Source organism: Alexandromys fortis, unplaced genomic scaffold, assembly GCF_014885135.2.
Source record: "Alexandromys fortis isolate MF-2015 unplaced genomic scaffold, M_Fortis_MF-2015_v1.1 scaffold_146, whole genome shotgun sequence".
Classification (NCBI taxonomy): Eukaryota; Metazoa; Chordata; class Mammalia; order Rodentia; family Cricetidae; genus Alexandromys; species Alexandromys fortis.
Genome location: NW_026068042.1, coordinates 1,788,130 through 1,814,259, shown reverse-complemented (window position 1 = coordinate 1,814,259; position 26,130 = coordinate 1,788,130). Strand labels below are relative to the sequence as shown.

The 26,130-nt window shown below is 49.9% G+C and overlaps 1 protein-coding gene across 2 annotated transcripts; it reads right to left on the bottom strand.

Moving 5' to 3' along the window:
• Nucleotides 1-382: 382 nt before the first annotated feature.
• Bag3 (BAG cochaperone 3) lies at nucleotides 383-23,788 on the bottom strand. Of its 2 annotated transcripts, none has more exons than XM_050166022.1 (4): nucleotides 23,278-23,788; nucleotides 7,034-7,363; nucleotides 5,192-5,593; nucleotides 383-1,702 (listed from the first exon to the last, which is right to left on the bottom strand). In XM_050166022.1, the coding sequence occupies exons 1-4, from the start codon at nucleotides 23,461-23,463 to the stop codon at nucleotides 902-904; spliced, it is 1,719 nt and encodes a 572-aa protein (XP_050021979.1). In that variant the 5' UTR covers nucleotides 23,464-23,788; the 3' UTR covers nucleotides 383-901. The 2 variants fall into 2 exon arrangements, with proteins under 2 accessions (XP_050021979.1, XP_050021978.1); XM_050166021.1 differs by having other exon boundaries at nucleotides 383-1,705; nucleotides 23,278-23,772.
• Nucleotides 23,789-26,130: the final 2,342 nt, after the last annotated feature.

Below are 26,130 nucleotides of genomic sequence, written 5' to 3'. Positions count from 1 at the left end.
GAACTCAGGACCTTTGGAATAGCAGGCAATGCTTGTAACCACTGAGCCATCTCTCCAGCCCTTCCTGTGTGTTTTCATGTGTGTGCACATACCCATGTGAAGAAGTCAACAGGTCAACATAGGGTGCTGCCCTCAACTGTTCTCTACCTCATTTATGAGACAGGGTCTCTCACGGAGCCTGGAGCTCACTGGTCCAGCACGGCTGCCTGACTAGTGAGCCCTGGGCATCCTAGGCTCTGCCTCCCTAGTGCTGGGATGATAGGCCTGTGCCCAACCTTTCATATGTGGATCTCCACTTCACCCACTGAGCTATACCCCCAGTCCTGGAACAACCTTGATGCTATCTGCTACTCTTCAAAGTTCAGAAACCACAAAAACCATCTCGAGAGTTATATAATCACTTTATTTTTTCCCCCACCCCAAAATGTAACATTAAAGCCATTCCAACATAAACAGATATTCCTAGGGCTTCCTGTACATCTCATTTCGGCTAAAGGTAGGTATTTCAGTAATGAGATGAAGATTATCCCATCAAAATGGCAACGTGTCTCAAAAACCGGGTTTCAGATTCCTGTATCTCTCTGCCTATCCCCCCAAAGCCCTTCAGTCCAGAGCTACTGGAAGATCGCTCACAGTCCTGGTTACCTCACCCTACTCATGCACAGAAAGGGCTCTCAAAACAAGCAGCAGGGTTAGACTTCAGAACAGGCAACTTCTTTTATTTATACAGATAAGAATACAGAAGAAAAGCCCCCTTGGTTAGTTAGTGCTTTGCCTCCACCCCACATTACTGCATACCAAGCGGCTATGAATAATAAGGACCAGCTGACTGCAGGTCCTGCAGTGCATGCAACTTAAAAGTCTCTACAGCACACAGTCAGTCCGAGGCTCCGGGCGGACTCTAGGGAGCCACTGGATTGCCAGCTGAGTCTGCTGTGCTGCTGGGATTCGGAGGCGAGGCTGCTTTGGCTTCCGGCTGTTGGCTTTCAGTCTGTGGATCTTCGGTTCCAGGACTTTTCTCAGGGGCCACGACACCCATGCCCATGATTTCCTGCAGCGGCTGCTCTGACCCAAGGTTGCTGAGCTGGAGTTCATAGACTTGTACTTGACCTGGGACATCGATTGCTTTCTGCTCGAGTTTTTCCAAGATGGTCTGAACCTTCCTGACGCCATCTCTCCTGGCCTGACGCACATCAGCTCGCCCTTCCGGGTCTACAGAATCCAAGGCCAGCAGCTCTTTGGTCAAATACTCTTCGATCATCAGGTACTTTTTATCAGTCTTCTTGCCTTCAAAGTTGTCTACAGCCTGCTCCAGCTCCTGCACCTTCTCCAGGATGGCTTCCACTTTGAGCACACCTGGGTGTTTAGGAGGGGCTTCAGCTTCTGGTTTGGAGGATGCAGGCTCTGCAGGGGCAGGGCTCGGGGCTGCCTTCTGTTCTGCAGCCACATTCTTGGGGGGAGAATGAACAACTGAAGGGGCTGGGCTTGGAGAAGGACAAGGAATTGGGGCAGAGGAGACCTTGACTTCCACCTTCTCCGCAGGAGGAGGCGGTTTCTGGGAAACAGGCTTGGAGTCTGCCTCCTTGCGGATGACTTGAATGGGGATGTGTCCAGGAGGGAGATCGGGTCCAGCTTCACCTGGCTTACTTTCTGCTTTGGTTTCAGGTTGGGTGACAGGTGGAGGCTCTCGTTGGGTCATGGGCTGCTGAGAAAAGAGGACACAGAGTTTTAATAGCCGTCTGAAGCAATAATTTATAGCTAATACTAAATAGTAAGAAGATCAGAAATAACCCTTTTCTGTGTGTGTGTGTGTGTGTGTGTGTGTGTGTGTGTGTGTGTGTGTGCCTGTGGGTGTCAGAGGACACCTTGCAGAGTTCTGTCCTCCCACCGTTCCATGAGCTCCAGGAACTGAACTTGGACTGTCAGCCTCGCACGGCAAGTTCCTCTTTAGCCACTGAGTTAGAAAATGCCTTTCATAAAAAATATTTTTTTAAGATTTACTTTTATTTATTTCTATGTGATCTGTATGTACGTCATGTGCCCTGAAGAGGCCAGAAGAGGAAGTCAGATCTCCCAGAGCTGGAATTCCGGGCAGTTGTGCACCTTCCGAGCAAACAAGTGCTCCTAACTGCTGAGCATCTCTCTAGGCCTGCAGTGAGACTTTAAGGTCAGCCAAGAGTCAAATTACAAACTGGGTATTAATTATGTATGTGACCAAATTATTTGCTAAGCCTCCAGGGATCAGTGTATTTCTTGTAGATGATAGATAGTCGTCTTCTTCTTCTTTTATCCCCCGAGATAGGGTTTCTCTGCAGCTTTGGAGCCTGTCCTGGAATTTGCTCTTGCAGTCCAGGCTGGCCTTGAACTCACAGAGATTCGCCTGCCTCTGCCTCCCAAGTGCTGGAATTAAATAAAGGTGTGTGCCGCCACCACCCGGCTATAGATGATATTCTCATGGCAAGAAAAAGCAGGCCACAGTAATTCTCAAAAATGAAACAGCATGCTGGCTGCTCAGGGTACTTTCTGAGAGACTCTATCTCAGCCCTTGGCAGAGACCCTGCCTCCGCTCCAGCTTCTCCTTGCTGGACCCTCACAGGTGACCTTTCAAATGCCTGGTCCAGACTTGTAACTGTCTAGTGGTTTCTGCTCAGACCAGTTGTTTGTTTTTGAGAATAAGCAAGATGCTCAAAATAGTTGAACCCTGGAAGAGGTTGGCCCCCGGACACTGATGCTCTGCTGAGACACAACACCTTATCCTGGCATCTGTCACACAGTCCTTCCAGGGACTGGAGGTCACAGTCATATTTTTAAAAATAAATTATGCTCCGAATGGGAACTGAGCAGGGCTCTTCTAGCATCTAGATGAACACCTGGACTCTAAAATCCTCGTATGCCCGGGTTTCACCAACCGGGAAGAAATGCTGCTCTATTCTCGCCCCAAGTAAAAATATTAATTCTGCTTTAATGGTCAGACGAGTGAAATCCTTGAAAGCTCTAAAAATGGTTCTATGGACAAAATATAAGAGAAAGGCCAAGATCAAGGTCAACAGAGGTCAAACTAGTATTAAATGCTCCCTGGCTGACATGGCACGTCTGCCTCACTGGCAAGCTCTGCTTCCACCAAATGCCCTCTGCCCCACATCAGCCCTCACCGCTCCTGCCTCCACAGCCACCCCCCACCCTGGGTTCTAAACGCAACACAAGGCCGGGTAAGGAGAAACACTTAGGAAAGGGCATCCTGCGCTCTTCAGAAATGTCAAGGTCATGAAAGCTCGAGAGGCTGGGGAACAGTTCCAGAGACTAAAGAGAAGTGACGTCTAAAGGCGGTGTTTGCAGTCCTGGATCAGATCCTGAAACGGGAACGTGCTGGGAAGGAAATCTAAAAAGTAGAGAGTATACTGGATCGTGCTACTGCAAGAATATGACATTTCTGGAATCAGGCCATCCTACTGCAGTCGTGCTTCTTGGGCAAATATTTGCTGAAGTTTCCAGGAGTAAAGGGCATGGTATTTGCAAACACTTCTCATGCAGTTAAAAAGTGGACCTTTTTACAGAGAAAGAAGTGACAGAAAATGAGAGCAGTGAGCACGAATAGGGCGGGCATTGTCGGGGGTGAGAAGGGGGTACTGGGGATGTAACTCAGTTGCCAGTGTTCGACTAGTGTGTAAAGGATACCAGCACCACGTGAACCCAACACAGTGGTACACCCTGTAACCCCAGCACTAGGGAAATAGGAACAGGAGGATCGGAAGTTCAAAGTCATCCTCAGATACATAGTAACTTTGGAGCCAGCCTGGGTTACTTGAGAGAATGTCTTAAACAAAACAAAACAGTGGACATGGATGAAGGGCCCCTGGGACTTCTTTGTATGAGTCTTAGAAGTCTTCTGAAAAGTTGAAATAATTTCCAAATCAAAAAGCTAAAAACAGCGCTGGGGAGATGACTCAGCAGGCAAGACACCTGCTGCACACATGGGAGGGCTGGAGTTTGGGTCCCAGGGCCCATGTTACCGCGTGGATGGTGTGGTGGGCCACCTGTAATCCTAGCGCTCAGGAGGCAGAGAGAAGGTACCCCAAAAGCAAGCTGGCTAGCTAGACTAGTTGTCCGGGCAAGCTCTGCGTTCAAGTGAGAGACCCCGCCTCGGTATAAAGGGTGGAGAGTAGAAGACACGTCCTGGCCACCACAGGCCTCCACCACACAGAACATGTATGTATCCATGCATGCATGCACGCCACACACATGCAGAACCAGCAAAAAGATGAAGGTTTTCTGTTTCAGGGACTTAGATAATATCACTGTAGGAGATTTCCTTTTAAAAACTGTGATAATAATTCAGCTGCTCATGTGGCAGCCAGAGGAGGCCAAGGACACTGAGTGTCCTGCCTCTAAGTTGCAGGCTGTTCAGTTTCAGTAACATTCTCTTCCCAGCTTCCCGGGAGGATACACAGGGTTGCACCCATGCTATACCCCGGACCAAGATGGCTTTCCATTACCGCCTGCCAACGCATCAGTCAAGGGCCACAGTGCCCTACTGTAAAGGGAGGAGAGTGTGTCAGACAGGGTCCCTTGTTATCAGGCTCAGGGCTGACAAGATAAGAGCATTTGGTAACATACAGAATAATCAGGTGCTGGACCCTAAGGGACTCAAGAAAGACGTGGGAGAAAGGAGGTGGCTTCAGGGCACAGACTAGCTGCCCTTTGGAGGGTGGGGAGCAGGGACTGCGCTGGTGTTTTATGCCTTGGATCCGGCCTGAGCAAACTCCCAGAGGGACTAAGAGGATGGCCTGGAGACCAGAGAATAGGGAACAGTGTACCTCTTAAACTTGAGACTACACAGTGTTTGAAGTGTGAGTGGGGGCACAGGGAGACCAGGAACCACCGGTGTGGTGAGCATTCAGGAATAAAGACTGAGAGAGACAACACTGAGAGGCAGCATTACCAAGCTCTTCCCTCTGCCCCTAGAGTGAGTGCAATGGGAAGCAAACAGCTGAGCAAATGCTGTGGAAAGTACTGAAGGCTCCACAGTCCCTGTCCTGCATTTTCATCAAGGACCGGCAACTTCCAGAGTTCAGCGTTTCTCGAGCTCTGCCTATGCTGACTAGACAGCATTTTGAGAAAGCCCAGCACACCTGTAGAACCCCTCAGCTTGTGACAGCCATCTGAATTTCTGTCAGCCACTGCCTTTCCATACCTGAGGTCTGTCAACCACGGTGTGCACACGGATGGGTGACGGGGAGTGAACCGGTGTGCCGCTTCTGGCCGGAGAGCCCTCCCGGCTGGATGCACCCCGGACTGGTGACCTGAATGGGGATGCTGCCCGAAGTGGCCGGGGCTCCCAGTCATCCTCCTGGATCTTGTGGTACACAGGCTGGTGGGTCTGGTATTCACCCTGCTGAGCTGGGTAGTGGGTCTTCTGGGCTTGGTGGAAGGAGGGCTGGGCTGCTGGCCGAGGGATGTTCTGCTCGTGTATCACGGGGATGGGTATGTAGCCCCGGGGGAGCTGGTGGCTACCCAGACTGCTCCTGCCGGAGGAGGGCAGGCTGGCTGAGGAGGATGAGGAGGAGCAGTCAGAGGCAGCTGGGGACTGAGACCGCTGCAAGAGACAAAGGACAGAGGCGTGTTTCATGAGTGACCCTGCTGTCCCGGCACTCCGAATTTCCATCAGGCACCCCCTGGCCAGGATAGCACAGTTCCCAAAAACCTTCCCACTACAAACATTTTCAAGGTGTGGGGAGAAAGGCAGCCTTTGTGTGTCCCTTTGTGAGGAAACACGTGCTCAGTGTGTTTGGGGCCCTGGTTTCGATCTCCAGCACCATCTCTCCTAACGCTCGGAATGTTGTTCACTGGGAGAGCACTCGCCTAGCACGCACAAGGTTCTCAGAGCCCCGGCATGCAAAGGCTCAGGGTCAAACACTTGGAAGCTCAGTTCTCTGGGCCTCACCTGAAATTCGAGCAAAGGCTAGGCCGCCTGCCCACCTCACACGGTTGCTTTAAGGATCAACTGAATGCGTCTGTATGCATGCCTTGGCAGGCAGCGCTGTGCACTGGAAGGGCGTGGTCCGCTGTGTGGGTTAGGTCTCCTCACTTCCTCTTAACTACTTACTGGAGAATGCAGTGGGACCTTTATTAGGGAGCTGCCCGTGTCTGCCAGGTCCCTTTCTCTTCTACTCTACCCTCTAGTCATCCAGAAAGTGAAGAAGATGGCTCCTTAGGCGGCTCACAACTAAAAGCCTTGTTAACTTAAGTTTTCTAAGATCTCTGCCCAATGTGCTGTTTTGACTCAGATACTGCAAAACTTTACAAACATGGGAAGCACACCTCCAAGGAAGGAGAGGGACCTCCAGTGTCCCACATCAACTACGACTTTTCACCCCGGGATGGTGAAGCTGAACATATGTAGGGGAGGCAGGCAGGACTCTGATACAAGCAGGAAATGAGGGGGCTCATACTCAAGAACAATGCCAGGGGCCCAGGGGATGAGCTGGAGACAGGAGGAGGAAGAGGGCTTAACTGCTGAGAACCCTACCAGATTTGCCGGCCACAGGCCTCAGCTCAGAACCGGACGGGCTCTATCTTTTCGCTATTAACGCACCTTGCAGTGCTGAGCTTCAGGGCTCAAGCCCAAGTCTAAAGCTGTTGCCCTCTGACTTAAGCTGTGTTTCCTTTATCGGCACGCTCTGAAGACAGAGATGCTGTCCTGATTTCATCCTCAGCATAGGTCCAAATGGTTGATGTGTGTCTGGAAGGACTGAGCAGAATACTGAGGGTTCTCTCCGAAACAGAGTCCAGGGTGAATAGAGCGCTCTGACCTAGGAGGCAGGCAGCTGCTGTCAGCTTTAAGGCCTCTACTCTATGCATTTTGACCATGCAGCTGCCATCTTGGCACCAATTCTTTTACTACAGAAATAACACAGGTGTAAGATACAGGGAGCAATATGAGGCTGGCAAACTGTCTCTGCATTGGTGCAGCAGGCTAGGTCCTGAGCCCTGTGTACCGCCAGGTATCTGGTCCAGCATGAGCCTGGTCTCTTACCTCAGGCCCATGGGCTGCTGGGGGCTGAGCTGCTGCAGCTGCGGGCACCTGTCCACACTGTTTATCCGGCTGGGTGGCTTCTGTCATACCACCGCGCAGAGGAGACTGGGACCTCTGAGGAGCAGTGGCTGCTGCCTCCGTCCGAAATCGCTGCACCCCAGGCTGGGAGTAGGCATGGAAAAGGTGTGGCTGCCGATTTTCAGCGCCTTCATGGTGGACAGGAATGGGAATGTAGCCTGGTCGGAGCTGGGGGTATACAGGGTGGCCTTCTCTAGCGGGCAGCAGCCTGGAGCCTTCACGGGAAGGGCCATTGGCAGAGGATGCAGTTTCCTAAAATAAAGTAAGGAGAAATGAAGACTGGTTAGAAACAGGGCAGAGAGACCCTGAGGGGGAACTTGATCCTCCAGGGTGACTTGGGCATCACAGGTCAGACAGGTGAGCTGAGCACAGTGGACAGACCACTCTGCCGGCTTTGCTTTTCCCAGATTCCCGGAGACAGCTATATGATCAACAGTTTAAGATTTAAGGGTTACTGGGAATGGTGGTGCACTCCTTTAATCCCAGAACTTGAGAGGCAGAAACGAGCAGTTCTCTGACTTGGAGGCCATCTTGGTGAGTTCCAGGCTATCCTGGGCTATATAATAAAACCTGTCTCAGGAGAGGAAAAAAAGTTGAGGTGCACCTGAAAGTCAAAGTATCAGTTTGAAGCACAAGAGGGATCCCACTCTCCCACAGTGGGGAGACAGGTTTTTCTGGGTGTAAGGCAGAGTGTAGGGCAGCAGCAGACAGCAGCTAACAGCCCCTGCAGATCTGCAGAGGCTGACACCAGGAGGTGACCCAGAAAGACTCAACTCGGGCTACTAAACTGCAGCAAACTTCTCAGCTCCCAATGAAGCTCTCGCATTTCTCAACCACAAAGTTTGTATTTGATCCAAACACAGAACCTAGCTTGAAAATCTTTCTGGAGAAGCATATATGTTTGTGTGCCATGATTGTGGTCGTGTGTGTGGTGTGGTGTGGTGTGGTGTGGTGTGGTGTGGTGTGGTGTGGTGTGGTGTGTTTCAGGGGCTAGCTACTTGGAAATATTTTTAGAACAAGTTGCAAGAAAGGGAGATCCACAGGAATGCAGCAGTGGTGCAAGAGAACAAACCCCGGGGATTAGTCCCGGTGCCAGTGTCCCGGTGCCAGTCTCTGCCTGGCTAGACTTCACAGCAAGGTTGCTGAACTTTCTCCTAGGCCCATCTGTGCATTTCCTTGTAAAATCCAGTTATGACTAAAGAACCGCTGAGCCAGGTCAGCAGAACCCCCTCCTCCCAGCCCACCACTGTGGCTATCGGATCAGGTTCCCAGGGCTACCATCCTCCCCAGGTGTCTGATCACCCTCGGCTTGGAAGAATCCTGCTGGGTGAGTTTGGTCAGAATCCCCTTTGGCTTGGAGCAGCTTTCTCCTTTGAGTGATTTCCTGGCCACATGTCCCACCCTGCGCGCTGCCGTGCTCAGAAGGAGCTGTGCTCATCTAAACTTCTCCTGGCCACGCTTTGACAAGTACCATAGATACCACAGAACATTTCCCCCATCCCCCAATAAGCTAAACCCTGTTTGGGCTAAGAACAGTTGGGGGTCCTTCTCAAGTCCTATCACAAAGTTGTCCCTCTAGAGGTCTGGCTATTTTTGGGGACCCTGGAGAAGGCCAAGTTCCAGATGTACCTCTGGGGAAGATCTTATTTCAGACACCGAGGCCAGCCAGCCACTCACAGGGCAATGACATCTCTCTCCAATAGGCGGCTGTGCAACTTAGCCTCCAGCCGCCTCCTGAGCAGAGGCGCCCTTCCACAGAGGAGGGGAGCTGGGCTCTGTCACTTGTACATATCCAAGTAGGTCGGTATTTAGGAGAGCGAGCCTTCCTCTGTGAGGTAGTTCTCCGAATGGCAAACAAATGTCAGAAGCTGAGACTCTGTGAGCTCGGGGTGTCATTTCTACAGCTGCAGACCCAGGCAAAGGCTAAGAAAGGACCCCTCACGGTTCATTTGCACTTTGAGTGAAGAGGCATTAATTCCGCCACGTTTTCTATTTATGTACGGGTCTGGACACCAGGTAGCTGGCCCTGGAATGTGACCCTTTCAGGCCCATCCACTGACTCTCTCCTGTTGAGACCTTGCCCTTGGAGGGCCTCCAAAAAAACAGAAAAGGCAAGGGTGTCACTGTGTCCTTGGGGAGAGGGGCAGACAAGCACTCGGTACTCTCAGATTAGAATGCCCACGTGCTCAGGACATCAGCATTATTTTAGCCTGCTTAACTCTCAGGTCACCCAAGAGCTGGGAGGAGATCCAGGCTTCACTGACAGAACCCAGTTCTGGCCATGAGGCATGCACCATAGAGAGCTGGCAAAAGACAACCACAGAATCCTGCTATAACGTATTTTCTAGGCAATGTGTCCACTCACTGGGACAGGCACCCTGCTTTGCAGCTGAAATCAGACTTTGCATAGTCCTGTCCTATGTTTTGGGGACTGCCTGTGACTAATTATTTCTTCCGCACGAACAGAGCCTCAGGCACTACCTACCCCCCAGAGTCAGGCAGCTAACAAGCCTGAGCTAGCCTCATCTAAAACTTCCAGGGGACGTCAAGCCACCACTCCAATGGGCCCCAGGGGTCATCAAACCAACAAGATATGACCCTTGCAAATAAGACAAGTAAAAGGGCTGGGGATATAGCTCACTTGGTAGAGTGCTGGCCTAGCATGCAAGAAATCCTGCGTTCAATCCTAAGGAGCGTGTAGGAGAATAGCTACAGTGGTGCACACCTATAACCCAAGTTCAAGGCCATCTCCAGCTACACACTGAGTTTGAGGTCAGCCTGGACTACATGAGACCTTGTTCAAAAACTAGACAAGTTAACGCATGAAACAAATGAGAAACGTGTTTACCTGAAAAGCAGGTGTGGCTGAGGTATTAGACACGTGGGGCTTTCCCACCGAGGAGGCTAGCCTCGCTAGAATCCAAGGTCATTTTTACCACGCCTCTCTAGAATCCAAGGTCATTTTTACCATCAGCCAACAGCTCAGTGAGCACGGATAATTCCCTTCCCCTGTAAACCTTCACTTCCACTTCTTTAAAGCAAAGCAGGCAACTAGTGCCCTACAGAGCTACTGTGAGATTGTTTGTTTGTGACAGGGCCTTACTTACATGTAGCCCAGGCTGGCCTCAAATTTCTGGTCTTCCTTGAGCTACCCCGGTGCAGAGATTACAGGTGTGATGCCAGGCCTTGCTTTCTGATTTTTTTTTTTGTTCGATTTTTAAATGCGCTTTAGTGTTTTCCTTGCATGAATGTGTGCCATGTGTCCATGGCCAGAAGAGAGCACAGGATCTCCAGGGACTGAAGTCACGAATAACTATTGGCTGCCACGTGGGTGCTGGGAATCAATCACCAGCTCTCTAGAAGAGCATCCAATGCTCATAACTGCTGAGACTCCTCTCCAGGCCTGAGGGGTTTGTTTGCTCGTTTGTTTGTTTTAAAGACTGAAATTCACTGTATGTTCCAGATCCAATTGCCTTTGCTGGCCTTTAATAGATAGTCGTAACTGCTGCCCCCTGGGTGAAGTTTTATACGACACACTGAAGAGGGATATGCAAAAGACCTAGAACAAACCAGGGTTCCCTCCCTAAAGAGACACAAGAGACTCCAAAGCATCAAAGGAACCCAAAGTGAAGGACAAAGCTAAATGATGGTGACATAAATCTGTATGCGGTCATCTATGAAAGTGGCTTGGAAAGTTCTAGAAGGAACCTGGAGTTAAAACATTCTCTGCATCTGGGTGGTGCATATGTACACATACCTCAAACACTGCACTTTTCTGCAGCCCCTTACCGCTCACCCCGTCACAGCTTACCCACCCGACCCTATGCCCCCACAGACAGGCCTGACTGGAGGGGCTTCTCCTAGGGTCAGCCCCTATACCAAAGGCACTAAAGACCTTGCATCTTATGCAGCTCGCCTGTACCTCAACTGGAAAAGCAAAGGAACAGAAGTAGGCAGCCCCATCCAGGGACCTACACAGGAGGGGCAACATATAATCCGCATCTTGCCAGAAGTGTTAGGCCTGGGCCCAGGGAGGAAGGGGCGCGGTAACCAAGAGCGAATGCTACAGCTATGGCAGATGAAACTGAAGGGAGAGAGGGTCATCAGATGCCTCAACGAGGCAGGAGGAGCCAAGGAGGAACGAAGAAGTCAGAGATGAACGAGGAAGGAGCGGGGACACCAAGGCAGAGATGGGAAGGAGGCGTAATGAGAAAGAGAAGTGAGCAAGAGATAGGAAGCCCTCCGTTAGCGGAAGGAAAAGCAGGAACCTCCACCAAGACTCTGGCCTTGAGTCAACAGGAAATGGCTCTGCTGGCTGGCACTAGCCCAGGGATTTTCCTTAGAGTCCTGAGTCTCGTGGGTGTGTGAACTAGTAACCCACACACTCCAATTGAGAGAAAGCCATCAGCATTAAGAGTGCTGCACCCTAAAGAAGTTCCACGCTCCCCTCTATCCCTCTGTTGGGTTTTGTTTGAAAAAAAAAAAAAGTATTTTGAAAAACCAACTGACTCACAGAATAGGTCACATCAGCGTCTTTGAGGCAAGACTCAACCACCTCTACCTGCACTCCTGACTGCAGTGAGGACCCCAGGAACCCTCTCCAGCCACACGACAGGGGCTGGGCACAAACACAGCTACTGATCAGATGTCTGAGAACCTTTCACCTCTTCCTGGTGGCCTCCCTGCAGTCCAGCTCATTATCCTTATCTTTGATAAAGCCCTCAGGAAGACGTACAAACTCTAACTAGGAAACGAGGGCCGCGGGGCTGACTTTGACTTATCTTACTACATTAATTTATAAACGAATGCACTAATCTTACTCCTGTTTTATAGTGAAAACATTATTGCAAACATTAAAATCCTGAGGCTATCTAAGGGTACCAAACAACTCCATGAGATGACCCAGGAAAAAAAATCAGGAAAAATACTAAATGAGCCCAAATGTGTCATTTTAGGCATAAGACATTATTAGAAAAAGCTTAAAGCTAGGCTCTGAGCCCAGTGAGTGATGGGCTTGTCTGCAGGTCTGCAGGAAGTGCAAAAACACTAAGAGGACACACTACCGACAAAAAGATTTCACTTGGCTGATCCCTGCCCCACCATGTGCTCCGTGAGCAGACTGCAGCCCCTCCCTAGACCTCAGGTTTTCTTAGCTATAAAATTCAGAGGAGGCCCAGAAATATCCTACAAAGTACTGGTTCTCAGGCTGTAGGACAATGGAGCACCCAGGAAAAATAAAAATGGTGAAAGCTGTGTCCATCCCAAGAAATCCTATTCAAACTGGGAGGACAGCCTGCGGTGCTTGTTGTGAAGGAGGACCTGAGGTATTCACCAGAAACTCCTGGAACTCCTCTGTGACTATATCACCACAAGCATGCCTTCATTTGTCAGAAACCAGTGACACTCAAAGTACCCCAAAGCTTTATAGCCCAAATTAAGACAAGGCCGAGCCCCACCCCCACCCTCATATATTAAAAGCAGGGTTGGGAGGACAGTTCTTGGGCTTGGCACACTCAGTTTCCCAGAACAGAATGAAAAGCAAGCCTCGACCCAACCACAGCTGGTTCCCTGTACACTCAGTAGGTGGCTCTCTGAACCCTGGAAACCCCTTCCTGGCTCTTAAATGAAGTGGGCTTAATACCTAAAATTACAGTTCCGATTTATCAGGAGCAATGGTGGCGAGCAGAACTTCCAACTCAAGCCCCGGAGTCTTAAGTCGAACACTAATTCATGAGCTGGGTTTTCAGGCCAGAAGAGCTTTCTCCCAGGTGAGCTGTTGAGTCTTACTAACAATACTCAAAACTGCTAACACCAGTGAAAAGGCAGAGGTTTCAAAGAGACACAGTGCAAGTCCCAGTGGGGCCAGGATCTGGGCAGAAACGAAGTGGCTGGGCTTGCCTCTATCAGGCGGGGTACCCATCACAGCCTTTGGGTCCAAGAGGCCACATAAATGACTGACCATCGATGAGATACCTAAGCCAGCAAGCATCTGGCAGCCAAGCTCAAAACTCTCTTACTCCCCTGGGTTGTGACGTTGCTTCTGGAGGGCAAATTCTGGGCAAATTCGCAACCAGAAGCCAGGCCACGTTGCTTCTGGAGGGCAAATTCTGGGCAAATTCGCAACCAGAAGCCAAACCCACGTGCTGCTCAAGTCCGTTCCCAGTGCTTCTGAGGAGATGGGTTTATTCTGGGACTCCTGGGAAGACCGAGGGCCATGGGGCTGAAGATGGCTCAGTGGCTAAGAGTACACACTGCTATTGCAGAGGACCGGGATTAGGTTCCCAGCACATGCATCTAGTGTCTCACAATGGCCTGTAATTCCACCTCTAAGGGATCCAATCCCCTTCCTCCCATGGCCTCTGCAAATGACTGCACTCATATGTGCAAACAGACATTCACAACACACACACAGTTAAAAAACAAAAAATTATGAGGGCTGGAGAGATGGCTCAGCAGTTAAGAGCACTGGCTGCTCTTCCAGAGGTCCTGAGTTCAGTTCCCAGCAACCACATGGTGGCTCACAGCCATCTATAGTGGGGGTGGGAATCTGATGCTTTTTTTCTGGCAATAAAGTTGTATTTGACTATAGAGCACTCATACATAAAATTTTTAAAAAGTTATGAATAAGTCTTTTTTTTTAAAAAAAAAAAGATATTATGTCTGTGTTGACCACAAAATATCATGAGTCACAGGTTGTGATCAGAGGCTTGCCCAGGTATGCCACTTATTCAGATAGAAACACTTATCAGCTGGCACGGTGATCCATGCCTCTAATCCTAGCACTCAGGGGGCAGAGGCATATATATGTATCTCTGAGTTTGGGGCCAGCCTAGTCCACAAAGTGAGTTCCTGGAAGCCAGGCAAAACAAAACAAAAAGAAACGCTTCATCCTAGGATTAATAAAAGGGATGTCCCTACATGTTTTAGAAGAGGAAACTTATACTGCTTGTCTCTGCAGCTGTGTCCAGATAAATAAGAATGAGTGGGCATGAGCCCTGATCTGTAAGCTGCTACCCTGGGCTCCAACCCTTCCCTGTAACTCATTAGCCTTGGACAGAACTTGCTGTAACAGACTCAGTGTCCTAGCCATAAAAATTCCCTCACTTTCTAGGGGGTTCTAAAGGGTTTTGCTGTTTTGTTGGGTTTGCACATTCACATTGACCTTGAACTTGCTATGTACCTGAGGATGGTCTCGAACTCACGATCTTCCTGTGTCTTGTCTCCCAAGTGTAGGGATTAGAGGCATGTGCCATCTCAACCGGCTATTATTATAAGACATAGTGAAACAGGGCATGAGAAAGCCTTTGTAAAGACTGAGCTACTCCCTGTGTTGAACTACAATCTCGCTCCATCGTTCCCAGTTACTGATGGACTAAGGTTGAGCCTACCGCTGCAAAGCCCAGTTCCTTGGTGGATTTTTACCAGTTTGGTAATAAGTCTGTTACAGCTAGAAGCCTTTTTATCTCAGTCTTAAGAGACTAGTTAGTTGGGGCTGGAGAGATGGCTCCGTGGTTAAGAGCACTGACTGCTCTTCCAGAGTACCCATATTCAACTCCCAGCACCCACATGACAGCTTGCAACTCTCTGACTCCGGTTCCAGAGACACCCTCACACAGACATCCAGGCAAAACACCAATGCACAGAAAATAAAAATAAAGTTTTTTTAAAAAAATAAAGAGAGAGACTAGTTAGCAAGAATGCCAAGGTCTACACTGAGAACTAACCTGGAAGTAAACAGGGCCAAAGAAGCACCCTAAAAACCTAAGCCCTGAGCTATTCTTTCAGATGCTAGTCAGCTACTTGGGGAGGGGCTTACACACAGAAACCCTTGCTGCTGGGAAACTGCACATAAAGGCAAGGAATGGGGCTCCCTTGCACACCCAAAGGCTTAGTTAGGGGGGAGAAAAGTCAGGCCAGGGCAGGGTGCGTGAAAGTTGGCCTGGGAGCAGGGCATCTGCTGCCACCTCCTCAAAGTTCACATTGTGTCCCTCTGAGGAGCCCACGCACAGTCTGAGGGCAAGTGTAGCCAGCAGCAGCTGCCAGGTATTTCCCCTGCTGGAGGGAGCACTGGGAACCCATAGCCAGCCTCCAGCCTCCCACGTTCCCAAGCCCTGGAACCTTCCTTTGGTTTTCCACATGGCAGATAAAAGAATGGGATGAATCCCTAGTCACAGGGGAAGCTGGGGCGCAGCTCCATGAGGAGCCCAATCGAGAGACACTTGGCTCCTACACTCACAGCTTCAGGGAAAAATCAAGTACTTTCTTCTGGGGGAGAAAAGAAAAAGAAAGGTCACCTGCTTTAATCAATGCAGACAGAAAAGTTCTAATCTGGGAAGCAAACTGAATTTCAAAAGATCAGGAGGCCCTCCTCGGGCAGGAGCAGTTCCACAGCCTTCCCCAGGTTCACTCATGGCAGACTAAAGGGAAACACAGTGGTCCTGTCACAGGGCCTTCACCTCTAACGTTAAGGTTCTCAGTCCCTTATTCCCTGCCATAAACCGGACTCCTGGCTCTTGCCTGGCACTGTTCTCAGGACTGCGGAGACAATGGAGGGACAACTTCTTCTCAAGGAGTCAGGGCCGAAGAAGTAAGAAGAGTTCAATGCAGTACAGTGCAGTGTCCCCTCCCGTCCGTCCTGGTATAAAGGAACAAGTCCTCAGAGCCAAGGGGCCTGATGGAGGCCCTAGAAGGTGCCAAGGCCTTCATCTGAACCCCCGCTGTGTCCCAAGCTACCGTGTACCTGAACACAACCCTCACAGGGACATTGGAAGCCTAGGTCAGGGTTCTGAGGGCCATCTGGACACCAACCAAGGGAGAACCACTTACATTTGGGACAAACTTATGAGAGAGAAGACTTCAGGCCTGGCTGTTGTCTGAAAGACCCATGTATGCCCAGGTCTGCTACATGGGAAGGTCAGCTGGCTGCGTATCTACAGAGACCTCCCCACTTCATGGTAAACATCTTTAGGAACAACACACAGGCTGAACTTGAACGAAGCACTGTCTGTACCCTATCTCCTTTGATCCTCTCAACCCTGTTAAGAGTGGTCCACCGACAGAGGGACCAGGCTAACGGAGGGCGTGTAACTTGCTTGAGATTTCTAGAACCAGGTTTGTCTGGCGGTAAGGCCGGGCACCTAACTCTTCCCCTGCCCCCTGACTGTCACTCGTGAATGCTGTGTGTCAATATCTGTGATCTCTCCAAACCCTTCGGTTCCACTGCTCCTGAACCGAGGCTCAGTCTGGGTACTCTCCAAGTCAGGGAGCGCCCGCTGTGTGCTGAGTCACTGGCCCAGCCAAGGCAGGACCGGCAAGCAAAGACTTTGGGCTCCATTCTGAGTCACCCAGGCTCTAAGACTTCACCATCATCAGATACAGGGGGGCTACGGGAGGGAGACAAGCCGGTCGCACCTCATGGATGAGGGGGTCTGGCTTGGATGCAGACAGCCTGAGTTAACCTGGAAGGGTGAACCAACCACAATGCCTTTTCTTCTACATGCTCAGCTGCCTTCCAATTCTCCCAATTTGGCTTTTCAAAACTACCCATTCCTTATTTATCCATTCAGTGTCTGAGAAAGACATTTCTAAATAACTAAGGAAAAGCCCCTAAACTTCTACTTCAGTGAGTACTGGAGAAGATCCTTTGGAATAGGAAGAATTGTTTTCCAACAAAATGCTAAGGCATTTTCAGTGGGAAGCCCCAGTTCGAAGGACACAGCCCTGTGCTAGGAACTCGGGAAACATGATGGTTTTACAGGCTCCCCTGATGCAGACTGGCAGCAAATAACAATTCTAAGTGGTTCTGGATAGACAGTAAAGAACTTTATATATGTGGTGTCTGATCTTACTGCCAGCCACAAGAAAAAATAATTAGATTCCTTTGCCAGAGCCACCAGGCGCTGTCTGCTCCGGATCTGCAGTGTCTGGTTGCTGTCATTTCCCAGCCCCTCCCTACAGACCCACGAAGATGCTGTGTCACTGATGGGAATGAAACAGCTCCTCCAGACCTGCGAGGATGGGCTCAGGGAGTCAGCACTGACCGCTGCACAGAAAAGGCCACTCAGAAAGTGACTAAGGGGATGGGCCTCTGGGGGACATCTGGGAATGTAGGGACAACATGGTTGTGCTGGGGGATTGCCGAAGGGCTTCTTAAGACACACTTTGTGTTTATACTTCTATTGAGCCATTGTCCCATGCCCACAGATTCTGCTAGGCAAGGAGAGGCTGAGATGAGACAGACTGCTGGGAACACTCAACAGGGCTGAGAGCCAAAAGGGCAAAGCAAGAGAGACCACCACTTAGAAAAGATTCAGATTAGAGAGCAGTGCGGAGTCTAGAGCTGGCACTGCCTGCTTCTGGCCCAAGAGAGGTGAGGCAAATCAGTAAACATGCCTGACACTTCTACAGAAGCAGGAGCAGGAACGACAGGCCAGCCTTTCTGTGGAGCCACAGGCTAGGTACATCCCTCTGCGTCATGGAATAGTTTCCACCTCAGTGTCTGGAGTATTTAAAGAGACAAGGTTTTCAAAAAGCACACATCCACATCCAACACACATCCACACTGCCTGGCTTCTCCCAGAGATATGTTCCACAGAAACAAGTGATGGCTTTGTAACATCAGCTGTCACACACACACACACACACACACACACACACACACACACACAGTCACATGTGCCGGATGACGGACAAAGTTCAGCTCCTGTATATGTGTGCAGTGAGGCGATCTGGTGCCTGGCGAGGCTTCCCTAAGGTCTGAGGCAGCAGTAGATTTATGTAGTGGTTCCTCACAGTGCAAAGCAGGGGGGAAGGGGTAGGAGAACAGAACAGCGGGGTGGGGGTGGGGCATGAGGATGCTCATCAGGGCTGTCACTGTAGAGTCTCAGAGACTCTTGAGAAGCGAGAGCCTTGTTCAGCTCTCGGCTTTCCTTCATAAGGCCTCGCATATGTTTAAGATCAAATTAAGACATGAAGGAAAAAAAGAAAAGAAAAGGTTTAGATTAGGTATGGTTTCCTATTTTGGATGGAAGATACCAGAACAAACATTTTTAATGTCGAGAAACGGTCATAAACATGTAGAGTGGTTTATATAAGGAAACCATGTGCCATCCCAGAAACAGGGCCAGTGCTAATCAAGCCTCACGGGGTGGTATGAGGCTTTCTGACTCACCACCAGCCCCGACGGCACCCAACGTTTTAAGCTTTCTCAGCCCTGACTAACGTCAAACGCTGCCACAATTTTCCTGTGTACGAATTCTAACCCTCATAAAGGACAAATCTACTTCACAAAATGAGGGACAGACTGTGTCCTGGGAGGTGCAATCAGTCCTTGTGTGAGCCAAACACACAGGCTGTTCTTTAGAGGGAAAACGAAGGTTTGGATGCACACCCTCCCGAGGCACGTGGCCCTGCTCCCCGTCCACTCCCACCAAACCACTGACCTGCTGGAAAGGCGAGGGGAATAAACAGCCACTCATTTCCTGACTCTGCTAAGAGGCGCACTGGCCTGTGATGGATGTAGAAAGAGCAAAATGACCTCATCTCTAGAGAACAGGAGGCTCGGCTGAGCCCGAAGCAGAATAAATGCGTCTTTCCACTTTAACCATAACTCAGAAAAGACTTCCAATGTTCTGTGAAGGGACGTTGCTCCCTCTCGCAGATCTACGTCCAATCTGCCAGAGTGGAGGTGAGACGGTGGAGGACAGAAAGGAGGCAAAAATTCCAGGCCCGGGGAGGAGGGCGGTCTCCTCACACTGCCACGATCACCCCGCCACTGGGCACAGGGTCTCGAGATTTCCTAGGCGTTGGCAGGCCAAATGTGAAGCAGGTCGGGCTGGGGGCGGGCACTGTGGCTTTCACGACCAAGGTGGAAGAATCAGAATCGCCAGAAAACCCTCTGAACTTACTTCTGGGTGCCATTTTGGCCAATTCAGATTCAACACAGGGTGGGAGTAGAATGGGTCATGTAACTACAATGTACATTTTTTAAAGATTTATTGTTTCTATTTTATTTGAGAGTGGCTACACATATGTCTGTGGAACTGGAGTGAGCCACGTAATACGGGTGCTGGAAAATGAGCCCAGGTCCTCTGCAAGAGCAGCAAGTGCGATTACCTCCTGAACCATCTCTCCAGCCCCTTAGCACAGCCTTAAAACGCTCCCCTAGAGGGCATCAAGATGGCTTGATGGGTAAAGACACCTACTACCACCAAGCCTAAGGGCCTGAGTTCCACCTCAAGAACCCACTTGGTGGATGGACACTTCCACCTCGTTGTCCTCTCACCTCTACATAGAAGCCATGATGTGTGCGCCACGCAAACAAAATTAAACTGAATTAAAAGAACAGAACAAATTTCTGGAGACTGCCAGGTTGGTGAATCCCCAGATCCACAGAGGTGAACAGCCCTGCTCCATGAAAGAGGACAATCTGCCTGGTAAGGGACCAGCAATCTCGAGTACCTGGCCTGTTTGATAGTGGAGGAGAGATGCTGGGGAGGTGCTACCAGGGCTCATGCATCTCCAGACCCCAAAGTGAACACTAATGTTGCTACAGAAAAAGGGGTCTTGGCTGGCGTGGGCCTCCCTGACTAGTGGAAAACTGTGCGGGGAAAACTAAGGCTGCTGAGAGAGACGTTTGCATACAGACATCACAGCTCCAGCAGGAACAGGCCAAGACACTGGTTTACTACAAAAACAGGGGCAGGAGGCCTGCTACCACCTCTTCAGAGACTACAAAAGTCAACCCTGAGGAGACAAAGTTAAGACTGACTACAACACAAAGGGCCATTGGATCTCTTCTTCCCACGAAGGGCTCATCTTTATCAGCTTTGACTGTCAACAACCATGTGGCTTTCTTTCCCAGCTCAGTGAAGGGATCCTCATCGACTGAGAAGCAGCTCCCACCCAAGGGGAATATGCTCTGAGGGTCTCTTAGCTCTTCCCAGACAAGCCTTTGTTTAGGCAGCAGCCCTTTCTCCTTAGGCTTCAAGAAATCTATGTCAAGGAATAGGAAGATGGCGTGGCAGTTAAGAGGTGCCTTCTGTTCTCCAAGAGGACCTGAGTTCGATTCCCAACATTCACAAGTTGGGTCACAACCACCTATAACTCCAGCTCCAGGAAATCCAACACCCTTTTAGGCTCTGAGGGCACCTGTACACAGGCAGACACATAAAAATAAAGAAACCAATTTCTTTTTTCCTCTTTGTTGTTTTGTTTTTCTAAACAGGTTTCATCTGTAGCCTTGGAGCCTGTCCTGGAACTAGTTCTTTTTTGTTGTTGTTGGTGGTTTTTTGTTTGTTTGTTTGTTTGTTTTTCGAGACAGAGTTTCACTGTAGCTATCAATTCTGTCTTGGAATGAGCTCTTGTAGACCAGGCTGGCCTAGAACTCTCACTGGGATCCACCTGCCTCTGCCTCCTGAGTGCTGGGATTAAAGGCGTGCGCCATCACCGGTGGCCCAGCCATAGAAACCAATTTCTATTGTAGGATATTAAAGGTTTTCCCAGTTTGCAGCCTGCAGTAAGTAAAACCGCCCCAGTCACACAGATGTTCTGTGACCGTCAAAGCTTCAGTTTGGAAGGAGCGAAGCCCGGGCTCAAAGCAAGCACAGCTCCTGGGACTTGGCTCCTGGACGGAAATGTTCGTTTCTCCTCATGCTTTGGTATCATGCTGGCAAAGGAACCCCTTCTCCTGAGTTAATCACAACCCACCATCAAAATCCCGGCTAGCAGGGCAGTCGGCATGCTCAAGTTTCATAAAAATTCACCCACTTCCGCTTTTGTACAGGTCAGTCCTCTTGACCCCTCTGTTTGCTATTGGTGCTGGGGGGGTGGCCTTCAGAAACACACTTGAATTATCTGCATTTCCTTATACAGAAGGAAGTAGGGCACCATTAAGGGTCTTGTAAGTTTAAAATTACAATGGTGAAAATTTCCAGGTTTTTAAGCCTAGGACATCTACCTGATTTAGTACTCTGCACTGTGTTTAGTAAGAACAATGATAACTTGTTTAGTTTTTTTTTTTAATCTTGCATAGTCTAAAGCATCTACATCGTGACTACAACACCTACCTCGTGGCTACAGAAAGATCCCTGCCTTCAAGCTGGGCAGTGGTGGCGCACACCTTTAATCCCGGCACTTGGGAGGTAGAGGCAGGAGGATCTCGGTGAATTTGAGGCCAGCCTGGTCACAGAGTTACAAAACAGCCAGGGCTACACAGAAAAACCCTGTCTTAAAAAAAAAAAAAACACCAAAACCAAAAACCAAACAAACAAAAACCAGTTCCCACTTGCTGAGGACCAGCATGGGCATGCTCAGACTGGATCCTCACTCCCAACAAGGGGTACCAGCAGGTGGTGTGTGATTCTTCTTGTAGTTATTATAAGAAAGAAGTCTCAAAATACAGCTGTATACAGCTGTAATATACTACGAGTTTTCTACTTCCCACAAAAAAAGAACATTATTACCCACTAATGAGTAAAAGACACACACAAAAAAGATACAAGTATGCCCACCCAATTTCAGCCAGGAATAAATACATAATTAATTCCTTGTAAATGTAAACTCCTGAGTATGTAGCTCACTGCTGGGCACCGTGGTTGTAGCGGTAGTTGTAAGAAAAAAGTGTGTCTGGCATTCTCAAGGCCCTTGGTTCAACCCCAGCATCACATGCATAAAAATGAAAGTAGAATTTTCTAAAATGATGACTCATAAAGCATCTTAAATTTGGTGAGTTTTTAAAAATTCCAAATAATATATCAACTCTTTACTGCTTTTATTTTCTTCAAACAGCAATAATTGGGGGGGGGTTGTTTTGGCTTGTTTTTTTGTTTTGTTTTGATTTTTGTTTTTTGTTTTGTTTAAAGCAAAGTTTCTCTGAAGATAAGGCTGGCTTTGAACTCAGAGATCCTCCTGCTTCTGCCTCCCAAGTGCTGGGATTAAAGGTGTGAACCACAACGCCTTTAAGACTAGTCTTGAAGTGTAATTATTTTACCAAACTTTTCATTTTGAAAAGATCAAATTTACATAAATTATTACTGATCAGTATGCTAAGTATGACTCTTGTTAATTATATATTAAGAGATCCTACCTAAATTTGTATCTTTAAGTGTTTTATTCAAAATTTTTTTTTTTTAAAGACAAGGCCTTATTTTTGCAGCACAGGCTGATTTCATTCCAAATTTAATTAATTATTATTTCTTGAGGCAGACTCTGGCCTTGAATTCCAGACCCTTCTGCCTCAGCCTTCCTGACTGCTGGGAGGACAGGACTGCACCCCGTCAGACCCAGACTTCATCTCAAATATGTGCTTTCAAATTTTCTTGCCCTTGATGCTGATATAACACGCCGGGCTGTATGCAAACGCAGCATACACCTGCTGTGTTCACAAGACTCCCCAGCTGTTTCTGGTAACAACGTCCGAGTATTTTAATACGACAATAGCAAGAAAGAATTACACCATTAAAAATATATTCTCTTTCTCTCCAGTGTGAGGCAATGGCTAAGCGTGCGAGACAATGTCGGATCTCTAGTTTTGAAACTGTATCCTTAAAAAACAACAACAACAAGATCAAGTATCCTCTAATTGAAAGCTGTTTCAATCAATAACGCAAGTTAAACTTTAAATATAGGGCTAAATCAACTTATTTATTCGAGCCTACTGAGTCACTCTATGCCTGAGATCCAGCAAAGTCACAGAAAAAAAAAACTGAGTTCAGAACTCGAAGGTGAAATTCCCAAAGAACTCCACCTCTAGCAGCTCTGGGAGCCCGGCCGGGCGCCGTCAGCCCCGGAGAGAGCCGAGGGTCTCAGCACGCGAGGCGGCGGGACAGAAAGGCGGCGGCCGGGCCAGGCCTGGGCCTCGGCCGCTCATCGGGCCGCTCGCCCCTCCCGGGGGACCCTGCGCACGGCAGCTCCGGCCGCAGGCTCTTCGTCCTCCGCAAGAAGCTAGTGAAAACGACCCCATGATGTCACCACGAGGGTGGCACCTCGCTGGCTACCCTCCAAGGCCACCCCTCCGTAGGCTCCCCCAAGGCCCGACGCCTGTCCGGGGAGGGTACGGGAAGGGGCTATCCGGGCGGGCGCAGCAGGGCGCGGGGTGGGGTGATCCCCGTAGCCCCGGCCCGACCCGGCCCCTTCACGGTCGAGGTGGGATCGCGAGCCCGACTCACCTTGGGGCCCTCGGGGGGCACGCGCGGGTCGTTCCACGTAGTGGTTCGACTGTTGTGGTCCACGAAGAAGGGCCAGCCGGTCTGCGGGTCGATCTTGATCTCCCAGCCCGGGGGCAGGGGGTCTCGGTCACCGGCTCCGTTGCCGGACGCCATCTGCATCACGGGAGATTGGGTTGCGGCGCTCATGCTGGGTCGGGGTCCACCCGGGGCGCGGAGCTAGGGCGCGGGTGACGAGGTCGTGGAGTGCGGGCACCTCTGCGTCGCCGACGTGTTCGGGAAGCCGGCGCCGGGCACCTTTATGAATTAAAGGACTGGGTGACGTGGCCGGAGAGGGGTGGAAGTATCTGGAAATAGCCTCCTCGCTGCCAAAGGGGAAGGAGGAGATAAAGGGAAGGCAGCAACTGGCCGGCTAGAAACTTCTGGTCCCATCCAGAGAACTTGGCGGCCGCCGCGGGCTGGATGTGGAGCTCCGCCCTGAGTCATCAGCTATAATCGCGGTGGGGCGGGACCGTGGGCGGGATCGGAGGCGGGGATCTGTCACCCGCCGCTCCTCCTCGTCTTCTCCGGCTGTCCCTCCCAGCAGCTGTCCTGTGTGCGTCCCGGGGCGCGTCTGCGTCCTAGGGCCAGAGCGCCTCGCAATGGATGGGTGTGCACCGGTGTCCTTGTGCGCCCACGGTGGTTTTGATCTCCGGACTCGCCGCTACTTCTTCACTCCTCGTGGGCAGTCTCGGGCCAGGAAGCCCACGGGCCGGGTGCCTGTGGCCCCGCCTCTGTGACGGGACTAAATCATCTTTAAACTCGGAAAATCTCGTCCGCCCCCACGCCCAAGTACGCTAATACACTGGCGTCCTGCAGTGACGTTTTAATAACTTTCTCTCAAGGGCTTTGGGACTTCTCCCGAGAAGTTCTAGAATGCTGATCTGACGTCACACACACACACACGCACACACACACACACACACACAGCAAGAAAGTACTGTGGAAACTCACCTGCCTGCTTTGGAAACCTGAAGAACAAAGGACTGAACTGATGGTTTCATGCTCTTGGCCTTCTCTAGTATAGACACTTTCTTACAGTGGCTAGCCTTAGAATTTATATTCTCTGGGACTTGTAGTGGGTTTGTTGTTTATTTGGTTCTGTTTTAATGGTAAAAGTGGACTCTGATTCCGAAAATAACGATCAGACCAAACCCTGCAGTTTTGTTTAAATGGCAATCAACTTCTAATCCCTTGACCCACCCACCCCCGCCCCGCCCCTGGTTCCCAGTGCACTCCGGAGAGTGTTAGGGGATCCAGTTCAGGCTAGAATACAGACTCATTCCTTACTTCAGGAACACCTTGGCCTACTACTGAACCCAAATTCCCAATTCAGATTCAGAGAATGTTCTGGAACCTTCAAAGATACCATCTCTGGCCTCTTCCCCTAAGATTTTTATTCTGTAGCAAATGCTAGAGGGTTCTGCCAGATATTTCCAATGAGTGATTTTTATGTCCAGGGACCGTCTTACCAGCCTGGAAGGCCCAAAGCCTCAGTATAAGTACTGACGTGGCTAGCCTCCAGGGACTGACTGCCACCAAACACACCTGGGACTAATGTGGGTGGCCTGACTTATCTTATGGCAATCACGTTGAAATGTCTAGACTCCTTAGATTCACCGGCCAGTGTCTGCCTTTTTCTTCTTTATACCTGAACCCACCCATCTTTATACCTGAACCCATCCAGCACAGAGTCCACCTTTTATAAAAGAATAAAGATCAATATTTACTGAAGACTGAATGAGAAATGATTTTTTAAAAAGACCTGCTCTATCTATGTGCCCATACTGCCATTTAATTCTGTCTGCAGACCAGGCTGGCCGCCAACTCACAGAAGATCCGCCTGTCTCTGTCTCCCAAGTGCTGGGATTAAAGGTGTGTTCACCACTGTGCCTGGCTAAGTCCTTTTTTTAAAAAAAAAATATTTATTTCACATGGATGGTTGTTTTTGCCTGCTTGTATGTATGTACACTGTGTGTAGAGTGCCTGCAGAGGCGCAAAGAGGGTGTTGGATCCCCTGAAACTGAAGTTGCAGATTGTTTCAGGCTTCCTTGTGGGAACTGAACCTGGTCCTCTATAAGACTAGCAAATGCTTTAACTGAGGAGCCATCTCTCCGGTACCCCGCCTTTCCCACTCCCGCCCCGAACTGTTCTTTTGTTTTCACCATCCAATCATAACTTCCTAAATATTCCTTGACTCTTATCTTTCCTGTCCAGGTCATCCCACCCTCCATATCCTCACACGGCCTCTTAATGGGTTTCCGGGCCTCTGATCTTGTCCCTAAGCCCTGGGTCCATGTGGCAGCCAGAGAGACCTTTTCAAGCACCCAAGTCCACTCTCCTTGGTCTGGTACATGAAGGACTCTTTCTCACTTCCCTGGTGCGTACTACAGCTGGTCCTGCTGAGCTGTGTCTGGCACACATTGCTTCCTCCACGAGGACAGCCCCTCTCTCCACTCCCTTCACTGGCCCTCCCAACTTGGCTTTCCCCAGTATTGCCTTTGGCACCACTCTCTGTCACCCCCCAGCACCCCCATACACCACACCTGAGTGGCGTGATCCTCCATCCACATCCTGCCCCACCCTCCCAGTTGCTCTACATTGTAAAGCTTATTTGTTTGATTTACTTCTGGGCTGAGTTTCTGAGAGCGGGAGCAGGATCTTGATCACCACTGTGTCCCCATCCCCGGGCGCAGTGTGTGGTAAATAATAGTTATTAAGGCAGCAACAGTTGTAATGGCTACCGCTCATCGGGCAATTACTGCATGCCCGGCCCTGTGTTAATGGCTCTCCCTGGATTGTCACATTTGATCTCTG